The 21,086-nt window shown below is 39.3% G+C and overlaps 1 protein-coding gene and 1 long non-coding RNA gene across 3 annotated transcripts; both read right to left on the reverse strand.

Annotated features, from left to right (window-relative positions):
• Window positions 1-549: 549 nt before the first annotated feature.
• LOC103715852 (cytochrome P450 78A5-like) lies at window positions 550-3,120 on the reverse strand. The gene is made up of 2 exons (XM_008803619.4): window positions 2,100-3,120; window positions 550-1,430 (listed from the first exon to the last, which is right to left on the reverse strand). Exons 1-2 carry the CDS (start codon window positions 3,048-3,050, stop codon window positions 807-809), a joined length of 1,575 nt encoding a protein of 524 aa, XP_008801841.3. The 5' UTR covers window positions 3,051-3,120; the 3' UTR covers window positions 550-806.
• Window positions 3,121-8,412: 5,292 nt separating this feature from the next.
• LOC113463299 lies at window positions 8,413-17,330 on the reverse strand. 2 transcript variants are annotated; one of them, XR_005513703.1, is made up of 3 exons: window positions 16,914-17,330; window positions 12,623-12,869; window positions 8,413-8,857 (listed from the first exon to the last, which is right to left on the reverse strand). It is a non-coding gene; the product is annotated as an uncharacterized LOC113463299 (long non-coding RNA). The 2 variants fall into 2 exon arrangements; XR_005513704.1 differs by lacking the exon at window positions 8,413-8,857 and having other exon boundaries at window positions 12,454-12,869.
• Between the last annotated feature and the right edge of the window lie 3,756 nt (window positions 17,331-21,086).

Raw genomic sequence — 21,086 nt, forward strand, 5'->3', positions numbered from 1 at the left:
ACTGGCATAGAGAGAGGCGGAGGCGGTGCTCGATCGGCGACAATCGATTTGGGGCAACAGAGATTTGGGACTAAGACGATGGGGCTGAAAGAGATTTGGGGCTAATGGAGGGGGTCGGTTGGGGTGCGTTGGGGTATATATGAAGCCCGACAATGCTTATAAGCATTGTCTTATTTTAGTTTTCGACGATGCTTATAAGAGTAGGTAATTATAGGCTTCCGACGCTTATAATTAGAGGCTTTCGGCAATGCTTAACAAAAAGTGTTGGCATAGCCCTTAATATTCCGACACCTTTAAGTAGCGTCAGCAAATTTTGGCACGCGAGCCAAATTATTAAAGCTTCTATCTAGCGTCGGCATATCAAAGTCAGAAATTTTCATTTTCCCTATAGTAAGGAGAGCCTACCATTGGCCCTCGGTGTTAACCCTGATTTTTCATGGGTATTCATGTGAACATCATTTGAGCTGATTTACCCACCCTAGCAGCCTAAATAGATACATGATTAAGCTCATGGAGAGCTAAGATGAAGAGATCTACAGTAATAGCAAATATGAACAAGAGAAGGATGCACCTTGGTTATTCATTCCCTATACATGGAGAGAAAGCTACACTATAGCAAATACAAACAAGAGAATGATGCATCTTAGCTACCCATTCCCTATATCACTTGCTAGGTTATAGGAGTCTATACATTATTCAGGTTTAAGACTCTCACCAGAAAACCTAGTTCAAATACCACTTTGGACAGTAAATACAAGAAAACACATCATGCAGCTCCATCTCAATTATATTCCTACAAGAAGAGATCAAGCCTGCTTTGCTTCCACTGCAAGATCTCGCAGGGAAGCTCGACAAACCAATGGCTTCTTCATCTCAAGCGAAAGGCGCAGGCACTCCGCGGACAGCTGCACAGGCCGGCCGGCGGCAGTCCAATTGTATTGCTGCAGAAGACGTGCGAGCCACAAGTGCACCGTGGACAAGCCCAGAGCCCTCCCGGGGCACACCCTCCGGCCGGACCCAAACGGCGAGAGCCTCAGGTCCGAACCTAGAATGCTCACGTCCTCCTGGAGGAACCGCTCAGGTCGAAAGGCCCACGGATCCTTCCATACGGTCCCGTCATGGGTGATCGCCCACATATTCACCATGGCCGTCGTCCCTGCTGGAATGAAGAACTTGTCCACATAGACATCCCGGACGGCCAGCCTCGCCCATGAGAGGAGTGGGCCAGGTGGGTGCAATCGTAGGACCTCCTTGACGATGGCTCGAAGATACTGGAGATTCGGCATGTCAGAATCTTGCACCGGTCGGCCGCCGACGAAGGCGTCGAGTTCTTGTTGCGCCTTGGCTTGGATGCTGGGGTGTAGAACCATTCTTGCCATGATCCATTCCAGGAGGATGGCAACTACATCTGTTCCCCGAAATATCATTTCCTACTCAAGACAATGAAATCCATCAAAACAGTCAATAAGATTATTAATCTCGGCTAGCTCATATTACATTGATATACATACATACATACATACATACATATATATAACTCAGAGGAGCAAATGATGAGAAGGATAGAGTTCGAATCCTCGAGCATTAATTTCTGGGTTTAGGAATTATATCACCCATTTATTGAACTAGTTTCTGTAAAACTCATTAAGTTGCATGGTAATGGACTAGATTTTTGAGTTTGTTTTAAATCAGGTCCAAGTTGGAACTTATTTTATGACAAGGATAATAGTATATATATATATATACTATCCAAACCAGACCCATAGGTCAAATTTTTTTGGATCTGATCAGGTCCAAAAGGGTAATCGGACTCATATGCACCCTTATGATTAACTAATTGGTTAAAAGAGGATTAGGTGGCAGCAAACATCATTTGTCAAATCTCTTTCCCGACAAAGTGGAGGGAGCTATCTATCTCCTTGAGTTGGAAGCCTATACATAGTGGGTTTTTTAGTCGACTTCTGAAGTAAACTATTTTTAAGGTATCATGGTACTCCACTAGGAATGAAATTTTTCCTGAGAAAATACTCGTTGGTAAAAATAGCAGAAGAATATTCCACAGAGAACTATAGAGATGACGGGAAAGAGATATAACTCACCCAAAGAACCGCTATTATATCTGAATCACTAAGTCTCTCTTCCTTCGGCAAAGCAAGCAGCAAGCTTAGAAAGTCATCTTGCTCAGAGAAGTCACCCTGTCTTCTCCTCTCTCCTATAATTTTACCCATGAGAGCTTTAACCCTAGCACTCAAATGCTTGCACCTTCTTCCCACCCCAAAGAAATCCAACAGGCCACCTAAGGAAAAATAATCCTCCAAGTTAAACTTCCCTATCAACTCGTACCCTTCCTTAACCATCTCTATCAACTCCTTCCCCTCCACTTCCCTGAGCGAGATTTTTCCAAACAAACTCCCCACAATACTCTCCAAGGAGCCCTTCTGCAGCACTCCCCTCAGAACCACCATCCCCGTCCTCTCCATCTCTTCGGACACTCTACGTATCATGTCGTCGGCCACTCGGTGCCGCAGGCTCTCGAGAGCTGCAATCCTCCGAGGGGAGAACATGTTGGTGGCGGCGATGCGACGGAGGCGCCGCCAGTAATCGCCGGAGGGGGCGAACCCGATGGCCCGCTCGAACATGAGGAGCCTGGCTGATAGCTTCGTCGGCCGGTCGGAGAATGCTGCGCTGCATAGGATCTCCCGAGCAGTGTCAGGGTGGCTGCTGATCACCACCGGCGTTGCACCAAAGCTGAGGGCCATGAGACGGCGCGCATGGTGGGACTTCGATAGGTTCGATAACTTGCGGTGTGCAAGAGGCCCCATGAGAGGGAGGCTGCCGAGCAACGGCCACCCGATTGGGCCGGGGGCTATCGGAGCGTTCCCCGAGTACTTGTGCCATGCAAAGCCACCAGGCACGAGCCAGGTAGTCAAGAAGAGTGGTAGAACGAAAGAGAGAGTGAAGAGAAGGAAGAGGAGGTGCCATGAGGCTTGGTTATGAGCTGCAAGGCATAAGATGGGTAAGAAGAGGCTGGTCATCAAGTGGGTTCCCATTTGAGGAAGAGAGAGGGGAACGAGGTGGTTTGGAGTTACTTAATGTCAAGTGTGGAGAGTGGTAGGAAATGGCACTCCTACTTATAGGGAGAGGAGAGTGTTTTGGTTGGACGAAGCCAGAACTATAAGCTTTATTTTAATCTCTCTCCTGGGATCTGGTAGTAGGGTCCGGGGATCAAGATAAATGCTATCACGCACAACGTGGCCCCGTAACTTTTCTCGAGTGGAGTACACGGATCTCACCGTGGCCACAAAAGCTTCCCATATTCTCACCAACTAATGGGCTACGAGATAATGTAAAAATGTCACGTATTTTGGAATAAAAATCCTTTGTACTGGCTATACTCATCAGACAAGTGCTTAGCACCATCGTATGCTTTGTTAGTGCAATATCTTACAAAGTATAACAAGACGAGACATCGACAAAAACTCTTTAAAAATTATGAAATTATATGCAGGACAAGAAAACTGAGAAGTAATTTGATGGTAATATAGATATGGCTATTTATAACTCACTCGCCAAACTAACCCACAAATGACCGACTATAAGTAGGCTCAATTTTGATATTAATAGATTTGGGCCATAAATGAGTCAACCCGCCTAAATCTATTTATTAAAAAAATTTGTTCAGATTTAAACCTATTTAATCTATTTTGACTTATTTAATAATTAGATCGAATTATAATAATTCGACCCATTTAACTTGTTTAAAATATGTTCAATCTATTTAAAACTTGCTTAATATATTTCTGTTATGTTTAACTAGATCTGCTTGACCTGTTTTATCCGTTTAAATTCATTTAATCTGTTAAAAATCTACTTAATATTTTAACCTAATTTGGCCACCTATTTAGTAAATGGATTATGCAGATCGCATTATGTTACCTGTTTAATGAACAAGTTGGCCAGGTTCATATCTAAATTTTTGACCTGTTTAATAAATAGGTCAGGTTCATATCTAAATTTTTAATTTGTTTAATAAACACTCCAGATTCAGGTTGATGTACGAATTTTTGATCTGACCTACATCCGATGCATCCGACTCGATCCGATCAGATTGCCACCCTATGATATGCTTCACCTTTTTTTTTTTAATTTGAACCATTAGATTGCTTTGAGTCTCGCTTAAGGTTAATTTCCATATCTACCGATTATACACAACAAATTTGAAAGTACAAAAGGATCTCTCACTTGTTTCCACCATGCTCTTTACATGCGAAGAGGAACGCACATCCTACAGTCCACCTTACAGGGCTGGATAAGAGTTTGTATCTTTTTTTAATGCAAAATCCATCGTTGAATCACACAATAAGTGCTTTGAGATCCATACAGACAAAAAAAAGTTTGAAATGCTTTCAAATCTTTGCAGGAAGCCTCGCGAAAGAAGGTCAATCATTATTTTTTTTAAGAAATGAAGTTTCCACCTAGCATCAGCATCAATATTTTTTAATCATAAGTAGCATCACATTCAGCAGCATATCAAAAAGTGAGAGGATATTTTAAAGTGGGGAAAGAAAAAAGAAAGATCATCACACATATATCCATGGTATGGTACATAATATGCCACGGTAGAGAGGACCGACCCATCAACCGATAACTCTTCCTTTTCCCGTGATCTTTGATTAGATTTGGTGTTGGTTCACTAAAACCAAAAGCCAAGGAGGGTGGGCCGGTCTCCTCCCATTCATCCGCAACCCTCAACCTTATCAACAGACTATTCCCACTATTTTCCCAAATGACAGGGGCTCAACCATAAAATTACCGCCACACATGCTTTTTTTTTTTTCTTTCTTCCTGTGGAGGGTTTTTCATATAATGCATGTACGAATATACCCAATAAAATAAAAAAAAAACATTAGCTCACGGAGTGCCTATGGCAGCTCTCCCTCCTCTAACCAGAGAGTGTACCTTGAGTGGTGGGTCGTGTAGGCAGCCACCCAATCGGCCGCCCCATTAGCTTCTCTGAATACATGCTTGGCCTGGAAGGCCATCCCATCCTTCATCATCATCCCTATGTCCCAAATCAGGAGGTGATCCGTGCTCTCATCCCTCGCCCCCCCCGGAATCCATTCGATAACCGTGGCCAAATCGCCCTCCAGAATGATCAAATTGGCCTGTAGCACCAGCCGCGCATATCGAAGACCAGCTCAGACAGCTCGCAACTCTGCCATCGGAATCGATGTGTCAAACAACTGGCAGCCACCCGTTGCCGCCACCCTGGAGTGTGGGCTCCGTATAATAAAGTTCGCACCGCCTCGCATATCTTCATGTAGCACCGATCTATCGAAGTTGACTTTGAGAAAGCTTAAAGGTGCCGAACATGCATCTTTGCCCTCCGACTATGTGTCTTTTTTCTCGCTTCTCCTTCCATTCTTTTTTTAAGAATGAAATGACGCTGCCAGATGATGCCCTCCACTGTGTCGGTGATGCAGCCCTTATGGTCACCTCCCGGTGACACAACGCTAACTCCTACCCTAATTAAATGAATCTTAATCCACTATCTTGCTATAGTTAATAACCCACGTTTGTCAATGAATTGGCAGTCAACTTTGGTGCAGCAGCTCATGATGCTGGACTTCAAATAAATTTTCATCCACGTGTGACACGGATTTAATATTTATAAGCCTAATCATTTCTATCATGTTTAAAAATATATATCGTGCTCTTACAAAATAAAATTTATATGATCAATTTTAACCTTTTATGTCGGTTAGCATATGCATCTTGATAATATTAGTGCAATCAATATTTTTGTAGCTTGTGATGATATGATGTCGCCGCTTGACTCGGATATTATAAATATGATTAACAATATAAATTTCTATATTATATAACTTTGGACAAACATAAGGAAGTGCCAGATAACTGTAGTTGTGACATACAACTATGCTTAGATCTCATAGAAGTGAAAGAAATGAAAAAAAAATGGAAGCAATAAAGGTTTATCGACATGAATGCACTAGCTTAGATTTGTATATCTAATATCCATGGCTTAATCAAAACAAGAAAATGAACAAAATAGTGTTTGAATATTTTCTAAATGATAAATAATTCTAGCCAACCCTGATTTTTCACCGTTGTAGCAACAAACGACAACCTGCAAGTATTTCAATCCATGCATATATAGAATGCACCTAGAATTTAATATACAATTTCGTATCTGTATTCGTATTCATTGCTTGATATCATTTACACATAATTGTACATTCTAAAATGCATTTTATGTTAAGTTGTTTCTACTTGAGTTAGTGACAATCTGGATCTACATCAGCAAGGCATTAAATCAAGATTTCTTGATCCAACCGAAACCAACATACCAAATACATTGCACAGACCAACCAAATATTTGGATTTGTCATCATGCTCCTAAGTGCTAAAGCCCTCATGTAGACATCTTGAAAGCATAGAAGATAAAGATGATAATGTATCTACCCAACTTAGTGGATTAGAGCTTGGTGCATCCCACAATTAAAAGAGAAAAAATGGGAATGCTTTTCGAAAAGAGACTTGGAGTCCGAATCCAGACATTCCAAGCAATGCGGTAAAATGTCATGATCAATCCAAAACAGTCATCACAGACAAATATCCGACAGCCAGTTGATCCTGGGATTTACTCTTAAATTTCCCATGGGATTTGTTTGGTCGGCCATTATAGACTTGGTTTCTTAGTGTCCTAGCCATTAACAGTTATTAGCGGTTATAATGGCCCTTATGCCCCATCCTCAATTAAGCCAACTGCCAAAAACAAAGTAACAGGCCAAAACCATCCCCCCAACCCTTCCTCCCACTTATTGATGGTGACAACATAAGTTCTGGAAACACTAAGTCTTGTGCATAAGTCTCCAGGGACCCATGAGTACAGCCAAAGATATTAATCACTAAACTAATTAATCACAGGAGTCTTCTTACAAGAGATGACAATGACGAGACACAAGGGTAACAGTGGGTCATGTAGATCCAAACCCAACATAGTTTGGTGCCCAAACTAGACTAGAGGGTCCAGAAGCTATTCAGGCATGGGATCAAGCAAAATTGGACCCATTTGCACCAAACTTTAAGTCTCCGGGACAAAGGAGATCTCCAAGATGGATGGTAAAACATAGATTGGTCTCCATCTAGTTAGTTGGCTTTTGGATCATATGCAAAAGCTTCCATTCTAGTGTACTGAAGCCACAGCCACATGGATAAGTAGCCAAATATTATGTTTTCAGGGTGCTTACATTGCTCCAGGAAATTAGAACAGATAGACCAAGCATTTGCCTACTTCTTAATTCTAAGTTTTTCTCTTTCACTGTCCATGGTATCAAAGTGCCTTCTCTTCCCAATCCCCTTTCGCACCATGTTCTCCTATGTCTCCTTCGACCCCAGAAACCATAGTTTAAAGGAAAACAAGGGTAGTAAGGACGTGCACATTACTCTTCTGCCCATTCTGTCTTTCAAACTGAACAGGGCTAGAACTAAGAATTGGTGTGAACTGGGTGCTAGACCTAACAAGTGGAGACTCCAGATTGAGCCTTGGATAGTGTATCTCCAAAATACTCGAATCTAGGTTATTTAAAAATATCAGCTGTGTCCGCCTTGTTTTTTTTTTTTTTTTTTTGTTAAGATGCGTGTTTCGCACTAGAATACATCCAAGCAAATTAGAAAACAAAATATTCCAAAATGCAATAGGTACGTGTCCTCAAAGGTCCAAGAAAGTCTGCCAGAATGATCAACTATAAAGGAGGCTATTCAGTCTGCAGCTCCATTCGCCTTCTGATAAACATGCCTCTCCCAAAGAAGATACCAGATGTCTTGAATCAGAGGGATGCGACTCCGCAAAAGGACTCTTGTTCCACACACACTCATGTATCAGCTAAATTTTGACGAGCACCTCCATTTGCTGCGATTTGTTCCTCCAAGCATTTGGTTGAAGGAAAAGATAGTGCATTCACATGAATCAAATTCGCCTAGCCAGTTCTAAGTTTAAATAAGGAAAAGATGTTGCCCATCATATATAAAAGATATATGTATGTCCTTGTTTTAGGTGGTGATCAAGGACATCAGCAATAAACAAGGCAATCATGGATCATCAAACCAATAGCAAGCAAACAAGCAGTAAAGGAATGAAGCAACCCTAAAAAACCATCTGAAGACGAATTGAAAGCTGACAAAAAGCCTAAATGACGGATTCCTGAGACCTAATGCTTGATATATTATATTATGGAGAAAGAGATAATAGGAAGGCAGAGTACACCATCCATCTGGACAAATTTCCAAAAAAGCTCTACTTCCAGGAAACTTACCTTCATGCATCTTCCTTTGATGCCGGAAATCAAATCATTAAAGCTAATGCAAAGCAGAAAATGAAATGCACGACAAAGATCAAAAGTCATTGCATGAAAAACAAAGAGCTCTCAACCGATCATCATTGCACTGCTATTAAGTGGGGTTGATTAAGTTTTTCTTCTTAAAGAGATCGGGCGGATTGTCTTTGTAGCAGATTAAATTATCAAAGAGAACCTTCTGCCACAGGTATAAAGAACATGAAAGTTCAGAGTGGGTGGTGATGTCTTTAACTAAAGTCTTTAAACTAGTATAACTGCAGAGAGTATGCATATTAGTTTATGAAGAGTTCTGGTGAGATTCATTTCCACTAATAGCATGGTGTCCTGCACAGTCCCCTGTGTGGTTGCTGTTTGTCCACCACCTCAGTGCCTTGTGTGGTTACTATCTGTCCACCACCTCATTCCAAGCAAAGAAAGCAACTGATGGTAGTGGGGCCCAAATGCTTGATGCCTCCTCTGATTGGCAAGGTCAGGTGTCACTACAATAATCAATGTTGAAACAGATCAGAAGACATGAAGACAAGCTACCTTAATCATTCAAGGCAGTAGTAGCATCAGTTAGTTTAACTTATCAATTTCTAATAAATTCCTTCAGGTCCACAGTTAAATCCCTCAAGCATTATATCACAGGAGAGAATTATCTGACAACAGATAAGCAAGGAAGAGAACATCGACAGATACTACCACTGTCTGGAAGTGGGGGCTAACTTACTTTTTCAGAACGGATCTAACCATGGGGACCTCTAGTCACTAATGATTCCGATGAGTCATCGATTCATGAAGGATACCCATGTTATACCGAAAAGGGAAAGACCAGCTCCACCAAAGTCAGGACCATATAAATGGCAGCCAAGATGTAATGGCTATCACTTTCCTCTCAAAGGACTGCATATCTCTGTTGTTTTAATAGGGTATAGCTTGATCTAGCAAGCAATAACGGAATTCAGGCAAATGGATGAACCATACGTCCATGACAAAAGGATGTGTGACCAGAAACAGGACCCAAAACAGGATAGCAGTGGCTAATTAGATAAGCCAATGATTGAGACTATTCGAATCTTTAAAATGTGATGCTATCTGAGTCAACCTGATGCGAGTTGGATGAGGATAAGCAATAGTCCCTTGAATACTTTACAGACATATCCATCAGTTTATGACAAGAACCAAAAATATATATGCAACGTTATCAGGTTAAACATGTCCTTGGGAGGAAACCCAACTATAATGAAAGAGATTTGGACCACAATGCCTCATTAAAGCACGACATGAAGATGGAGCGTGCTAATGAGACTGAAAGAAGCCAGCCAGCTAGGCCAAAAGCACAATCATGTTAAGAATGGCAATTTTAGTGCATTCTGTATACTTTTGACAGCACAGAATGATCAATACTGCACAATTGTCCAAACATGAAAATGTTTTATAAGATCCATAACATATAAATTTAAGGCACAAATCAAATGCCGGTAGCAAGATGCTTTCTGCAAGGAAGTCAAAGTTGCGATTAGTATAATGAAAATATGTTTTCATCGATAAAGCATATCAAGGAACTACTGCTAACCCGTCAACTCTTAGTACACTAATTCTACTCGCAACAGCCATTTCACACATGACAAGGGATCCCTGTAATCAACAGGCACAGAACTATGATTCGCTGCAGACTTCAATTTTAAAAGCTTCAAAGTATGTCCATATGTCCTGGAATTCCATGAGTAGTCTCAGGAATAGAAACAAACAGAACTACAAATTCTGACAATAATGACAACGAACAGTTTGTCTCCCACATGTTTAATGTAAGCTTGTTATTTGTTCCTATCAATGCTAAGATCCACTGAGAATACAAACCTTACAATACTTGGTGAGAGCATTCTAACATAAGCAAAACAAGAACATTAATTTCATCCTTTCGCATCTTTTCTTAACCAGATGGTGGCTAAACACTAATCCAATTCCACTCGTGCATCTTGAAACAATACCAGCATTTGGCTATGTTGAATAGCCTAGACTCAGTTAAGCTCAACTTTTTTTTTTAATCATTTTTTATGGTAAATATCAGTAAAATCAACAAGCCTCATTCCATTATTGTGCAGATCAAGGGACTACTGAATAACTTGTCAACTCTCAACACTAAATCTACTTGTAATAGCCATTTCACATGCAACAAGGGATCCCTGTAATCAACAGACACAAAAATATAATTCACAGAAGACTTAATTTTAAAAGCATCAAGGGATATTTCCATATGTCCTGGAATTTCATGAGCAGTCTCATTAATAAAACCAAACAGAACTAGAAATTCTAACTGTAACGACAACCAACAATTTGTCTCCCACATGTTTAACTTGTCATTTTTTCCTATCAATGCTAAGTCCCACTAAGAACACGAAGCTTGCATCACCTGGTGAAAACATCTAACATCAGCAAAACCAGAACTAACATAGCTTTATTCTTTCACATTTTTTCTTTACCAGATGGCAGCCAGATTCCATTACTGCATCTTGAAACGATATCAGCACCTGGCTATGTTCTAAGCCCAGCCAAGCTCCATTTTTTTTTATTTTTTGATGGTAAATAGAAGTAAAATCAACAAGCCTTATTCCATTTATGATGCAAGCTTTGTGGATCCTTCTTCACCATTTATCCATATCAAGGAAAACATCCCATGCCAATAAAAACATCTTCCGTCATGTTTACATAGACCTTACCCCTCTCTAAATCAAAGTGATGGCAATGGATTGAATTCAATCATAAAATTAACCCAAAACCAAATTCACGGTGTTCCTGGAATGACCTTTCACAATAAAATATATAAGCAGTCAAGCACTAGATATTCCAACCAAAGATAAATCGATAGATAAATAGACAAAGCTAGCTATTATTTAAAGCATCGGTCAGCACCTTAGTTGTTCTTTCACCGGATAAGAAAAGGAAAAGCAAAGCATTCCAAAGGAAACACTATTAATCCCCACTTCCCACTTTCCAAAAAAAGAGCCTCATTGCAAGAATAGCTTCTAGCATATGTTAGGTGGCATGGGGCTGTCTACCGACTCGGAGTGTGCTGACAAGAAGGGGTGTGAGGACCACTTTGATGTGTGAAGAGTGCCCTGACACGGAGGAGTCTATTAGCCATGTTCTGCTTGGTTGCCCTCGGGCAGTGCAAGTTTGGAGGAGGGCTTCATTTTCCTTATCGTGGTCCATGGGGTCGGCAGAGGAACTTCTACGCCACTTGAGGGATTCTATGCGGAGACTGGGTTCTGTTGAATGGGGCATCACTTGTGCCTATTTAGCCTATTACATCTGGCCGGAGAGAAATGCCCGCATCTTTGAAGGTAGGAGGGCATCCCCGAGGGCTGTGGTGGACAGAGCTCTCCGTCATGCTGCTGAGATAATCAACACTATCATGACAGCTTTATCCGGAAGGGCTAGGAATATCTGAGGTTCCCACTCCGCTGTTATAGTGCAAAAATTTACTCTTGTCTCTTGGGAGCTCCAACCTCCTGGCCATCTCAAGGTGAACTTTGATGATAGTGTGTCGGCAGGTAGAGATAGAGGAGAGGTAGATTTTGTGATTAGAGATCATAACTCCAGATTGATTGCTGTTGGAGGGCGGCACACTTGTAACATGATAGTTATAGGGGCAGAGCTTAGGGCACCATGGGAGGGTATCACCTACGCGAGGAGTGTTCTAGGGGCTGACAAATATTTCTGGAAGGGAACTCTACTATGGTGATCGAGTAGATTTGGAATGTAGAGATTGTAGCTCATTTCAGGCTGCTCATGTATATCCAGAGGCAAACAAGGCGACAGATTGAGTCGCCTCCTTTGCTGCTTATCATTCTGGAGAGATTCTTTGGACATGGTCTGATGCCCGCCCTTCCACCCTTATGCCATCTCCTTTCTCTTGACTCTGCTAGTTGTATCACGCTAGAATGGTGTGAGCAGCCATTGTACCAAAACGAAATGGAATAAATACATCATAAACTATGAATTTTAATATGATATGCATTATCATTTTCAATAAATAATAGCTAAAAAACATATGTTACACCAGATTAACTCCATTCCACACACTAACTTGAAAAAGCAACTTCCACTAGGTACCAAATCCTATGGAAAAATATTGTATTTCACAATTAAAATGTTACAGCTACAATACTGGGGCGTATAAATTCATGATCCCGAGTTAGAAGGATTCTGGAAACGATTTTACTCATGTAACATGATAGTTTGAGGTAAACTAACCATACCTTTGTGAGCTCTTTGGATTCTGGAAGACCTTGTATGCCCATCAACTACATTCGAAATTCCTATTTTTTGGGGACAAGGCAGATCGCCTTGCAGGTGGAATCTGTAATCTCTGAAGAATCAAAATGGAGGGAAACATCGAGCCTCCTGAATCTCTCCAACTCCCACTTTCTTTGGCCTCTCTGCACTGGAGATCCTCCTCCTTGTTCCCTGTCAGGCAGAGTGTGGCTTCCAGCACCCAAACAAGGCCTTGAGGAACATTCAAAAAAGAGTGTTAATAATGCTTTCCAATTAAGAATTATGACAACCAGAGTTCATGCCAAAGATGTAATAAAGCTTAGAGGCTGAACATCCATATACTGATAAAATCTTGAGTATGGTGTGCCAGCCAAATAAAACAACATAACAATATGGTAAATACAGTTATTAATATAAGACAGTTCCTACATTGGATTTAGATTAATCAATCAAACACTAATACAAGACAGTTAACAGGCAAAAAAGTGAAGGACTATGCAAACTAAAAAACAAAATCATCTGTCCTGAGCATTAATGACTTGGAGGAGACTAAGTCACTAAAAAATCCACAAATATAAGGACAGAATAAGCCTTACAATCCAAGATCATGTTTTGGTTAACCATGTTTTGTTAAACTTGATATGAAACATGTGGGTCAGCCAAGGCTCAAGATACAAGAAATGATGCTAGAGTAAGAAAGGACAGTGTCAAGTTGCTGTTGGTGTGAAAGCTTATATGTTCAGTTCAAGTCCAATACTTTCTTGTTCAAGATTCAATTATTAACAAGAAAGACCAGTTTCCATCCAGTTTATAGCGTTACTTTTGGATAATCAAATCCTTTGACAACCATTCTAACTCTAGGTCACTCTGATGAAGGAAAAAGCATATTGTGATTCTTTTTTGCTTGATGACATGAAAAAATTGGTTTCTTCTGTTCTTCCCTTCCCAGAGCAATGAACATTTGGAAGGACAAATTGTGGTGAGATATCAGGTTAAGTTGGTTTAAAGATGATTGTGATGCAATGGACTATATAAATGCTTCAACCCATGCAAGGATATGTAGAGTCAAGTTGAGGATCCATTCTTGCGACGACATATAGGTTAATTGTAACATCATCAAGCAAAAGAACCTGTGTTTCTTTCAGAGCATAGGTAGGCCCTGGCTAAAAATAAGATCACAATATATTCATTTGTTAAGTTCATAAAGGTAATCATGCTTGCTGGGTTTATCTTAATGATGCAGAAAAATATATCCTTTTTAGGTCCAAGAAGTAGTACATTGTCTCAAAATGATCGCAGAAAACTATGCTTTATCATATATTTATATCATCATGCAATTACAGAGAGAGCAAAAGTTTCTTGGATTTCCACAGTTCTAGCATCAAAAGCTTACATTACGAAAACTAATAAAGGAAAATGCACTCATGTGGCTCAAAAACTTAAGGAAGCAATACTTCAAAATCGTTTCTACTAACCAAATGGTAATAGATAGGCTATAAATCAGTCGCCAATAATCAAAGAATCACTATGATCATCCTTATGAGGCAGTTCCAAAGTGTTTTATTTTCCTTTGCATTTCCATCTTTTTAGCTCACAACATGATCTTATAGAACAAGCGAGATAAGAAATTTGAGCCATTCTTATGTCTTTATCCAGCTCCATCAAGACATGAGTTAAATTCCAATATGGTAAACCGATGGCATTGCACTTAGCTTACGTGTCTGTAATCTAGTTCCTCGATGCTTTCGCTCCCTTGTCTTTCTATTTATGTTTTATCCGGCTTTCTATTCTAAAATCTAGCATAATTAATTCAATAATCAGAAGAAAAAAAACTGCAATTTCCAAACACCAGGGAATCAATAAAAATAAAATGACAGGCAATTTAATGATAACCACCATGCAGATATTCTGAACGGTAAATTATTGATGAGGAATAAATATACACAAGACAGAATTTTGATTTTCTATGGACGAAGAAGGCCTTTGCAAATTTGGACATGGTGGTTACTGTCTATAAGAAAATTTATGCATTTCCAGTGCCAACTGATATCAAGACGGTCAATCAGCTGCTCTCTTTCCTACCAGGACTGATCCCTTCAACTGCTCAAGATTCAAACCAAGTAGAAAGAAGCAGAACATCTAAAATATACACCAGCCTGGGCTTTTAAATTGTTTCAACTGATAAGAGGAATTACATACTAAAAAAAACATGGAAAAAAGAGTTTCTGCATCAATTGAAACTCCACCAGAGCAATATGAGCTCAGAAAATGCACATAATTTAGATAAAACATACATGTGAGAATTTTTTCAAACTCCAACAAAAATAAGTAATTCACACTTACAAGTTACAACCACCATATTACATTGCATTATAAAACAATGGGAAACCATGTAACAACCCAGGACCTCACCCAAAATGGCTAGCCAGAAGTTATTGTTTGGGTTCTTTGATCCTGTATAAGTACCCAAGATCTACCCAGCGAATAACCGATGTGGGACTAAACACACGCCTGCACGGGTCCTCACATACTCCCCCCGTTCAAGCCCTGACGTCCTCGTCAGGCTAAGGGTTCAAATCCATTCAAATCTAATCATAAACACCACGATCGGTCCGTGGTCAACCCCAATAGATCCGTGCTGCAGTGTCTCCTAGTCCACATAAGTTATGGGCCGGGTCCGCTCTGATACCATTTGTAACAACCCAGGACCTCACCCAAAATGGCTAGCCAGAAGTTATTGTTTGGGTTCTTTGATCCTGTATAAGTACCCAAGATCTACCCAGCGAATAACCGATGTGGGACTAAACACACGCCTGCACGGGTCCTCACAAACCATGAATTTGCGAATAAACTAAATATGAAACAAAACATGAGAAATCCCCTTTCTGTGTTAATTTGCACTTGTCGAAGATTTACTTAGAGTAAAACATGTTGAATTATTGTGTTAACATGGTACTGGGACATGGGTCCATATTTTGTTATCACATCTTATCTGTGTATATAGCTAGATATTTTATGAGAGTCATTAATGTCTAAATTGGGTAAATGAAGAGTCATGCCAACGGGTTATTGAAGAATCGTCTAAGAGTTAAATTCCTGGAAATTTGGATGGCCGTGAAGAGCTCTAGAAAAGAAATATTAAATGAAGTCTAAATGCCAAAGAATCATTCCAGAAAGGTCCCTAGGGTCTATATATTCACGAGGATTCATCTATTTTGAGCAAGTGAGAAAATGGTGTGTTAAGTGTCTCCAAAATCAGTTCCATTGTAAGTAGTTATTCAGTGGAAGTTTGAGTGTTTGTTCCTTCTCCAATTTGTTCTTCCGGGTATTTTATTGGTTGTACTACAATGATACCAAGCGTGTAGTCTACAATATGTAGCTATACTTGAGAGAAGTCTTACTTTCCAAGCCCCATTAGAAGGCTCGGTGGTGCTTGGGGCTTTGAAAGGAGAAGCAAAAGAACATAATTGGTGGATTGGCATGTGTTCAAAACCATTTGAACCAATTCGGAGTGGAGAAGTTTAATAAAACTAACTATCAACATTGGAGACTTTGCATGGAGGCATAATTCCGAGAACAAGATCTTTGGAGATTGTTGATGGAGCGGATGTCGGGCCGATCGAGACATTGGAGAATACTGAGGTGAGGCAGAAGTGGAGAATAAAGTGTGGCAAGGCTTTGGATGCACTAATGAGCTCCATTAACAAGGACTTGATTAATCATGTTTGAGACATTAAGTCTCCAAAGAAAATATGGGAGATACTTCAGAAGCTCTTCACAAGGAAAGAGACGGGCTAGGCTCCAACTCTTAGAACAAACTCGAAAATACCAATTGAGGTAATATGTCCATAACCAAATATAAAGTCAAGAGCATTTGTTCAGAGATCTTGGAGTTAGATCCAAATAAGCTGGTTAGCAAGGCTAGATTGCACCGGCATTTATCCAAGAGCTCAAAAAAGAGTATATGCCTTTATAGACATCCATCCAAGGTTGGACAACCTAACCTAGAATATTGAGTGGGAGAATTTGCTCATTAATCAAGAGAGGCAGAGCAGCAGAGGTTTTACCTTTTGGGAAGGATGATGCTTGATTTTTCAAAAATTGAAATAAGGATCATAATCAAAAAGAGAAGAATTCTAAACGACAAAACAAAATGAAGCAAGAAGATAACTCTCATAATGAACATAAAAAGAAAGTAAAATGCTATAGGAGTGTTAAACTTGGCTTCATCAATAAGTTTTATAGAACTAAAATGATTGAAGGCAATGCTAGTACCTCCAACTGTGATGATAATAGAGGGAGTAGAGATTAAGATTTTTGTCTTGCCACCATTACCATGAACAAGCACCTTCATTAAGAACCGTAATTTACATTTGTTGAAGTGGAGGCCAATAGAATATGCCTTCACCATATTAACTACAAGAAGGATTTGATCACTGACTTCAGGTGCTCAAGTCATCTAATTGGAGACAAACCCTTGTTCGTGTACCTACAAAGTACAAGGGAAGTGATGCTACCAATCAACAACTTCATGTATTTGGTGGAGAATGAAGGAAGCATCAAGATGAACCAAGGATGGTTGTACCAATACTAGGATTGTATTGATTGCTTGGCAGTATGGTCGTACCGTGCCTTTCTAGGATGTACAACAAAAGGGGAGATAGAGAGGGAGGGGGGAGGGAAAAAGAGAGAGGAAGAGAGAGGGGGAGGAGGGAGAGGAAGAGGAAGGAAGGGAGGGAGGGAGAGGAAGAGGAAGGAAGGGAGGGAGAGAGAGGGAGAGGGAAGGGAGGAGAGAGAGGCCAATATAGATAGAGGGAGGGTCAAAAGCCCTCGAGCTCCCTATTTCAAACGAAAACAATGGCTGGGCTTGTTTTTTTTATTTTGCCAAAGGAGAGAGAAAGAGGAAAAGAGAGAGGAAGAGGGAGAGACTAAGGGGGGCCGGAAGCTCTCAAATTCTTCCGTTTCGAATGAAACAGAGACTGGGATCCTTTTTTATTTTGCTGCTTCAAATTAAAGTCAGCAATACTTGCCGACTTTGGTTCGAACTAGCAAAAAAAAAAAGGACCCCAACTCAACATGACAAAATAAAAAATATATATATATATAAAAAAAAGCCCCCAACCCCTATTTCGTTTGAAACAGAGGAGCCTAAGGACTACTGGCCCTCCCTCCGTCCCTCTCGGCCTCTCTCTCCCCCTCCCTTCACCCTCCCTCCCTCTCTCTCTTTTCATCTCTCCTCTCACTCCCAGTCCCTCGCCGGATTCCTCAAACTGAGAGATGGAACCAAGGTTCGTCGAATCGGTATTGAGACCCATACCAGTCGAGGATGGGTTGATATAGTACTAGTTCAGTACCGTACCAACAAATGGTATGCTTGAGCATGCCGATTCCATACCGGTACATCCAAATTTTTTTTTGGAGTTTTTCGAGTTGATTTAATTGGTAATCAATTTTTTTGAACTTTTTCAATGATTTTAAATCTAATTTGATATTTTTTTGATACTTTTTTGATATTTTTTTAATTTTTTTGATATTTCTATAATTTTGGTTTAACCTAAATGATGCATCTTACTATTTTAAAATGATACAAAATATAAAATGATTAGTAAGATGTTGCATGCTACAAGAAGCAACAAAATATCCTGAAATCAAGTAGTGAGGTAAAAAATATAAAATAATACAATTAATTACATATATTTAAAGTACAACATACATACCGATATCTAAAATCTCGTCGAGTGGCGATGCTTCTCATAGATATCCGGATCATTAGTATAGTCAGGAGCACATTAGCCCACACCTCTAACTAAGCAGCATTGTAGTTTTATATGTTCTTCCCTTCTAATCCATTTCTCTAGCTCCTCCTTATTATTGTCAAGAAGCTCACCGTAGATGTTCTTCGGACTTGAAGGATCTACACCAGGACCAGCAGTCTGTATGGAGAAAATAGTAGACCTATAATACGTATTGTTTGCCAATTCGCTGGGATGTGGCTAAAGTAGAATTAGAATCCAATAGCTCACCACATATTATTCTTCTTATCATTCTTCAGCATTGTGTCAACCCTCTGCTGCTTCAAATCTCTGCTGGAGAAGGCATATAGATCTAAATCATGAATTGTTGCTTCTGGTGGAATCTTTCTAGATTACTTCTTTTTACTACCAAAAGCCTTCAGCATAGATGCAATACAGCCGCCGCCTCTGCTGACTGCCTTCCTAATTGAGAAGATCCTTCTAAACTTTGGATCTGCTTTGTTGTTCGCAGAAACTGGAGTCTGACTTGTAGTATGAGGGATCAAATCAAGCCCTATACCTGACCACCTCATCTTGCTGCCGCTGATCATTCAGGCTCACCTGCATAACAGTTTGGATCTGTCTCTTTGTCATCTAGAACAGATGCCTCCTCTGACTCTCTAGAGTGATAGAAAGGTGGCTTTGCTGCTCGGCGATCTACCTCCACCTTCTTCTTGAAAATCCTCTCCTTTGCTTTTCTGAAATTAGTAAAGTGTTTCTTCATCAGTTATCGAACCTCCTGTGGGCATTTTCGGCATATAGATATGTCGGAATAACCACCAGTTAAGTACTACTTCAACCTGGTTAACTCTCCTTCCTTAAACTTTGTGTTACATCAGTTGCACTTCTAATAGTGCTGACCGAGAGTATTTATCCATGATCCCAACCAATGTCACACTCTAGCTACTTTTTTTATAGTTTCATTTCTGCGCATTTATCAAGTACGTCAGTTTATCAATTATTTAAAAATAATAAAATTTTGTTATAATAAAAATAATTTTTTATCTCAGAAAATACATCTGATTTATCAATACATAATACAAATATTTCATATTTATTTATTTATTTATTTATTTTTAGTACTTTTAAAATTTAAAATATGTTTAAATATCATAAATTCAGAAAAATATGTTTTTTACTTCATCACCTCATGTGGACATATATACAAATGTTCTGGATAAACATCTTAAGTCAAAAATTTGGTCCGACAAAATCACTAATATTGAATTATAGCAGACTTCATATCATTTATCAATACAAGACCCTTCTATAGTTACAAATGTTAGTAATCTTATCGACATAGATCTTAGTGATGTAGTGCGTGTAGTGTGAACTTTGTATCCTTATGTGATCAAAATATACAAAACTCATTATCAGTCCACTTTATGGTCTCAAATGAAACTCCATTTTGCATTCAAATGAAAGCCGCTACAATTACAACAATTTTAAACTTATATCACAATTTCACCTTTATGTATCAAAACGTATCATGATATCAATTGTAACATAAGCAACAACTTTATGCTTAAGCAACACCTTTATGCTTAAGTTTTTTATTTAACATTTGCAAACAACCATATGTGCACAAATATAAATGCAATATTCCAACATAAAAAATAATTGAAAAATACTCTATAGCATCTAAAGAATGTTTAACAAAAAAATGCTCCCACTAACCAAGTACATCAAAGATTCCAATAGACCTAAGTTTTCCGCATGTTTAACAAATACATTGAATCTAAGTCCTTTGGTCAATGGATCCTCCAACCTTGCATCAATTTCTATGTACTTAATAATGTCGCCCTTTTTAACCAAATATCTGATTGCGAGATACTTTATCTTTATATGTTTAGAGGCACTAGAACTCTCATTGTTCTTTGAAAAGAACATAGCTACACTATTATTACAATAAATCTCAAATGGTTTGAGATGCAATTAATAATTATAAATCCTGAGATACAGTTTTCCAACCAAACAGCATGAGTTGCAGCTCCTAACATGCCGCAAACTCTGCCTGCATAGTAGAAGATGCCACGAGAGTGTTTTGTACTTTTTTAAGAAATAGATATTCCAGCCATCATAGAAAATATAACCAGAAATAGATTTTATAACATCTACGTAACCAACAAAAATCAAAAAAAATAATATCCAATTACCTCAAAATGATCAGACCTTTTATAAGCTAGCATAATTTTTTTTTGGTTTTCTATAAAAACCTCAAAACCTTTTAGTTGCCTTCTAATAATCCATACCCAGATTTTCCATATATCTGTCAAGTATATTAACAACATACGCTATATCCGATCCGGTGCAGACTTGTGCATGCATCACAACTACCTACAACACTAGAATAAGGCACACTCTTTATGGATTCTCTTTCTACATCATTTTAGGACATTGATTTTTGCTGAATTTATCTCCCTTGACCATAAATATATCTTTAGATTTGTAATTATGCACACCAAATATACTCGGTACACTATCAATGCAAGCTCTAGGTCAAAATGGGCTACTAGTGCTATAATTAATTTGAAAGAATCCTTACAAGAGATCGGAAAAAAAGTCTCATTGCAATCTATGCCCTTTTCCTATGTGAACCCCTCTTTTCCTGTGTGAACCCCTTTGCAACTAGTATGGCGTTGAAGCATTTAATATT

The sequence above is a fragment of the Phoenix dactylifera genome, chromosome 10 (genome assembly GCF_009389715.1).
Source record: "Phoenix dactylifera cultivar Barhee BC4 chromosome 10, palm_55x_up_171113_PBpolish2nd_filt_p, whole genome shotgun sequence".
Classification (NCBI taxonomy): domain Eukaryota; kingdom Viridiplantae; phylum Streptophyta; class Magnoliopsida; order Arecales; family Arecaceae; genus Phoenix; species Phoenix dactylifera.

Bases quoted from the DNA above. Each gene is read 5' to 3' on its own strand.
- LOC103715852 (XM_008803619.4), bottom strand. From the start codon at position 3,050: ATGGGAACCCACTTGATGACCAGCCTCTTCTTACCCATCTTATGCCTT. The intron at 1,431-2,099 runs GTGAGTTATATC...TGTCTTGAGTAG, and splicing joins ATATAATAGCGGTTCTTTGG to GAAATGATATTTCGGGGAAC.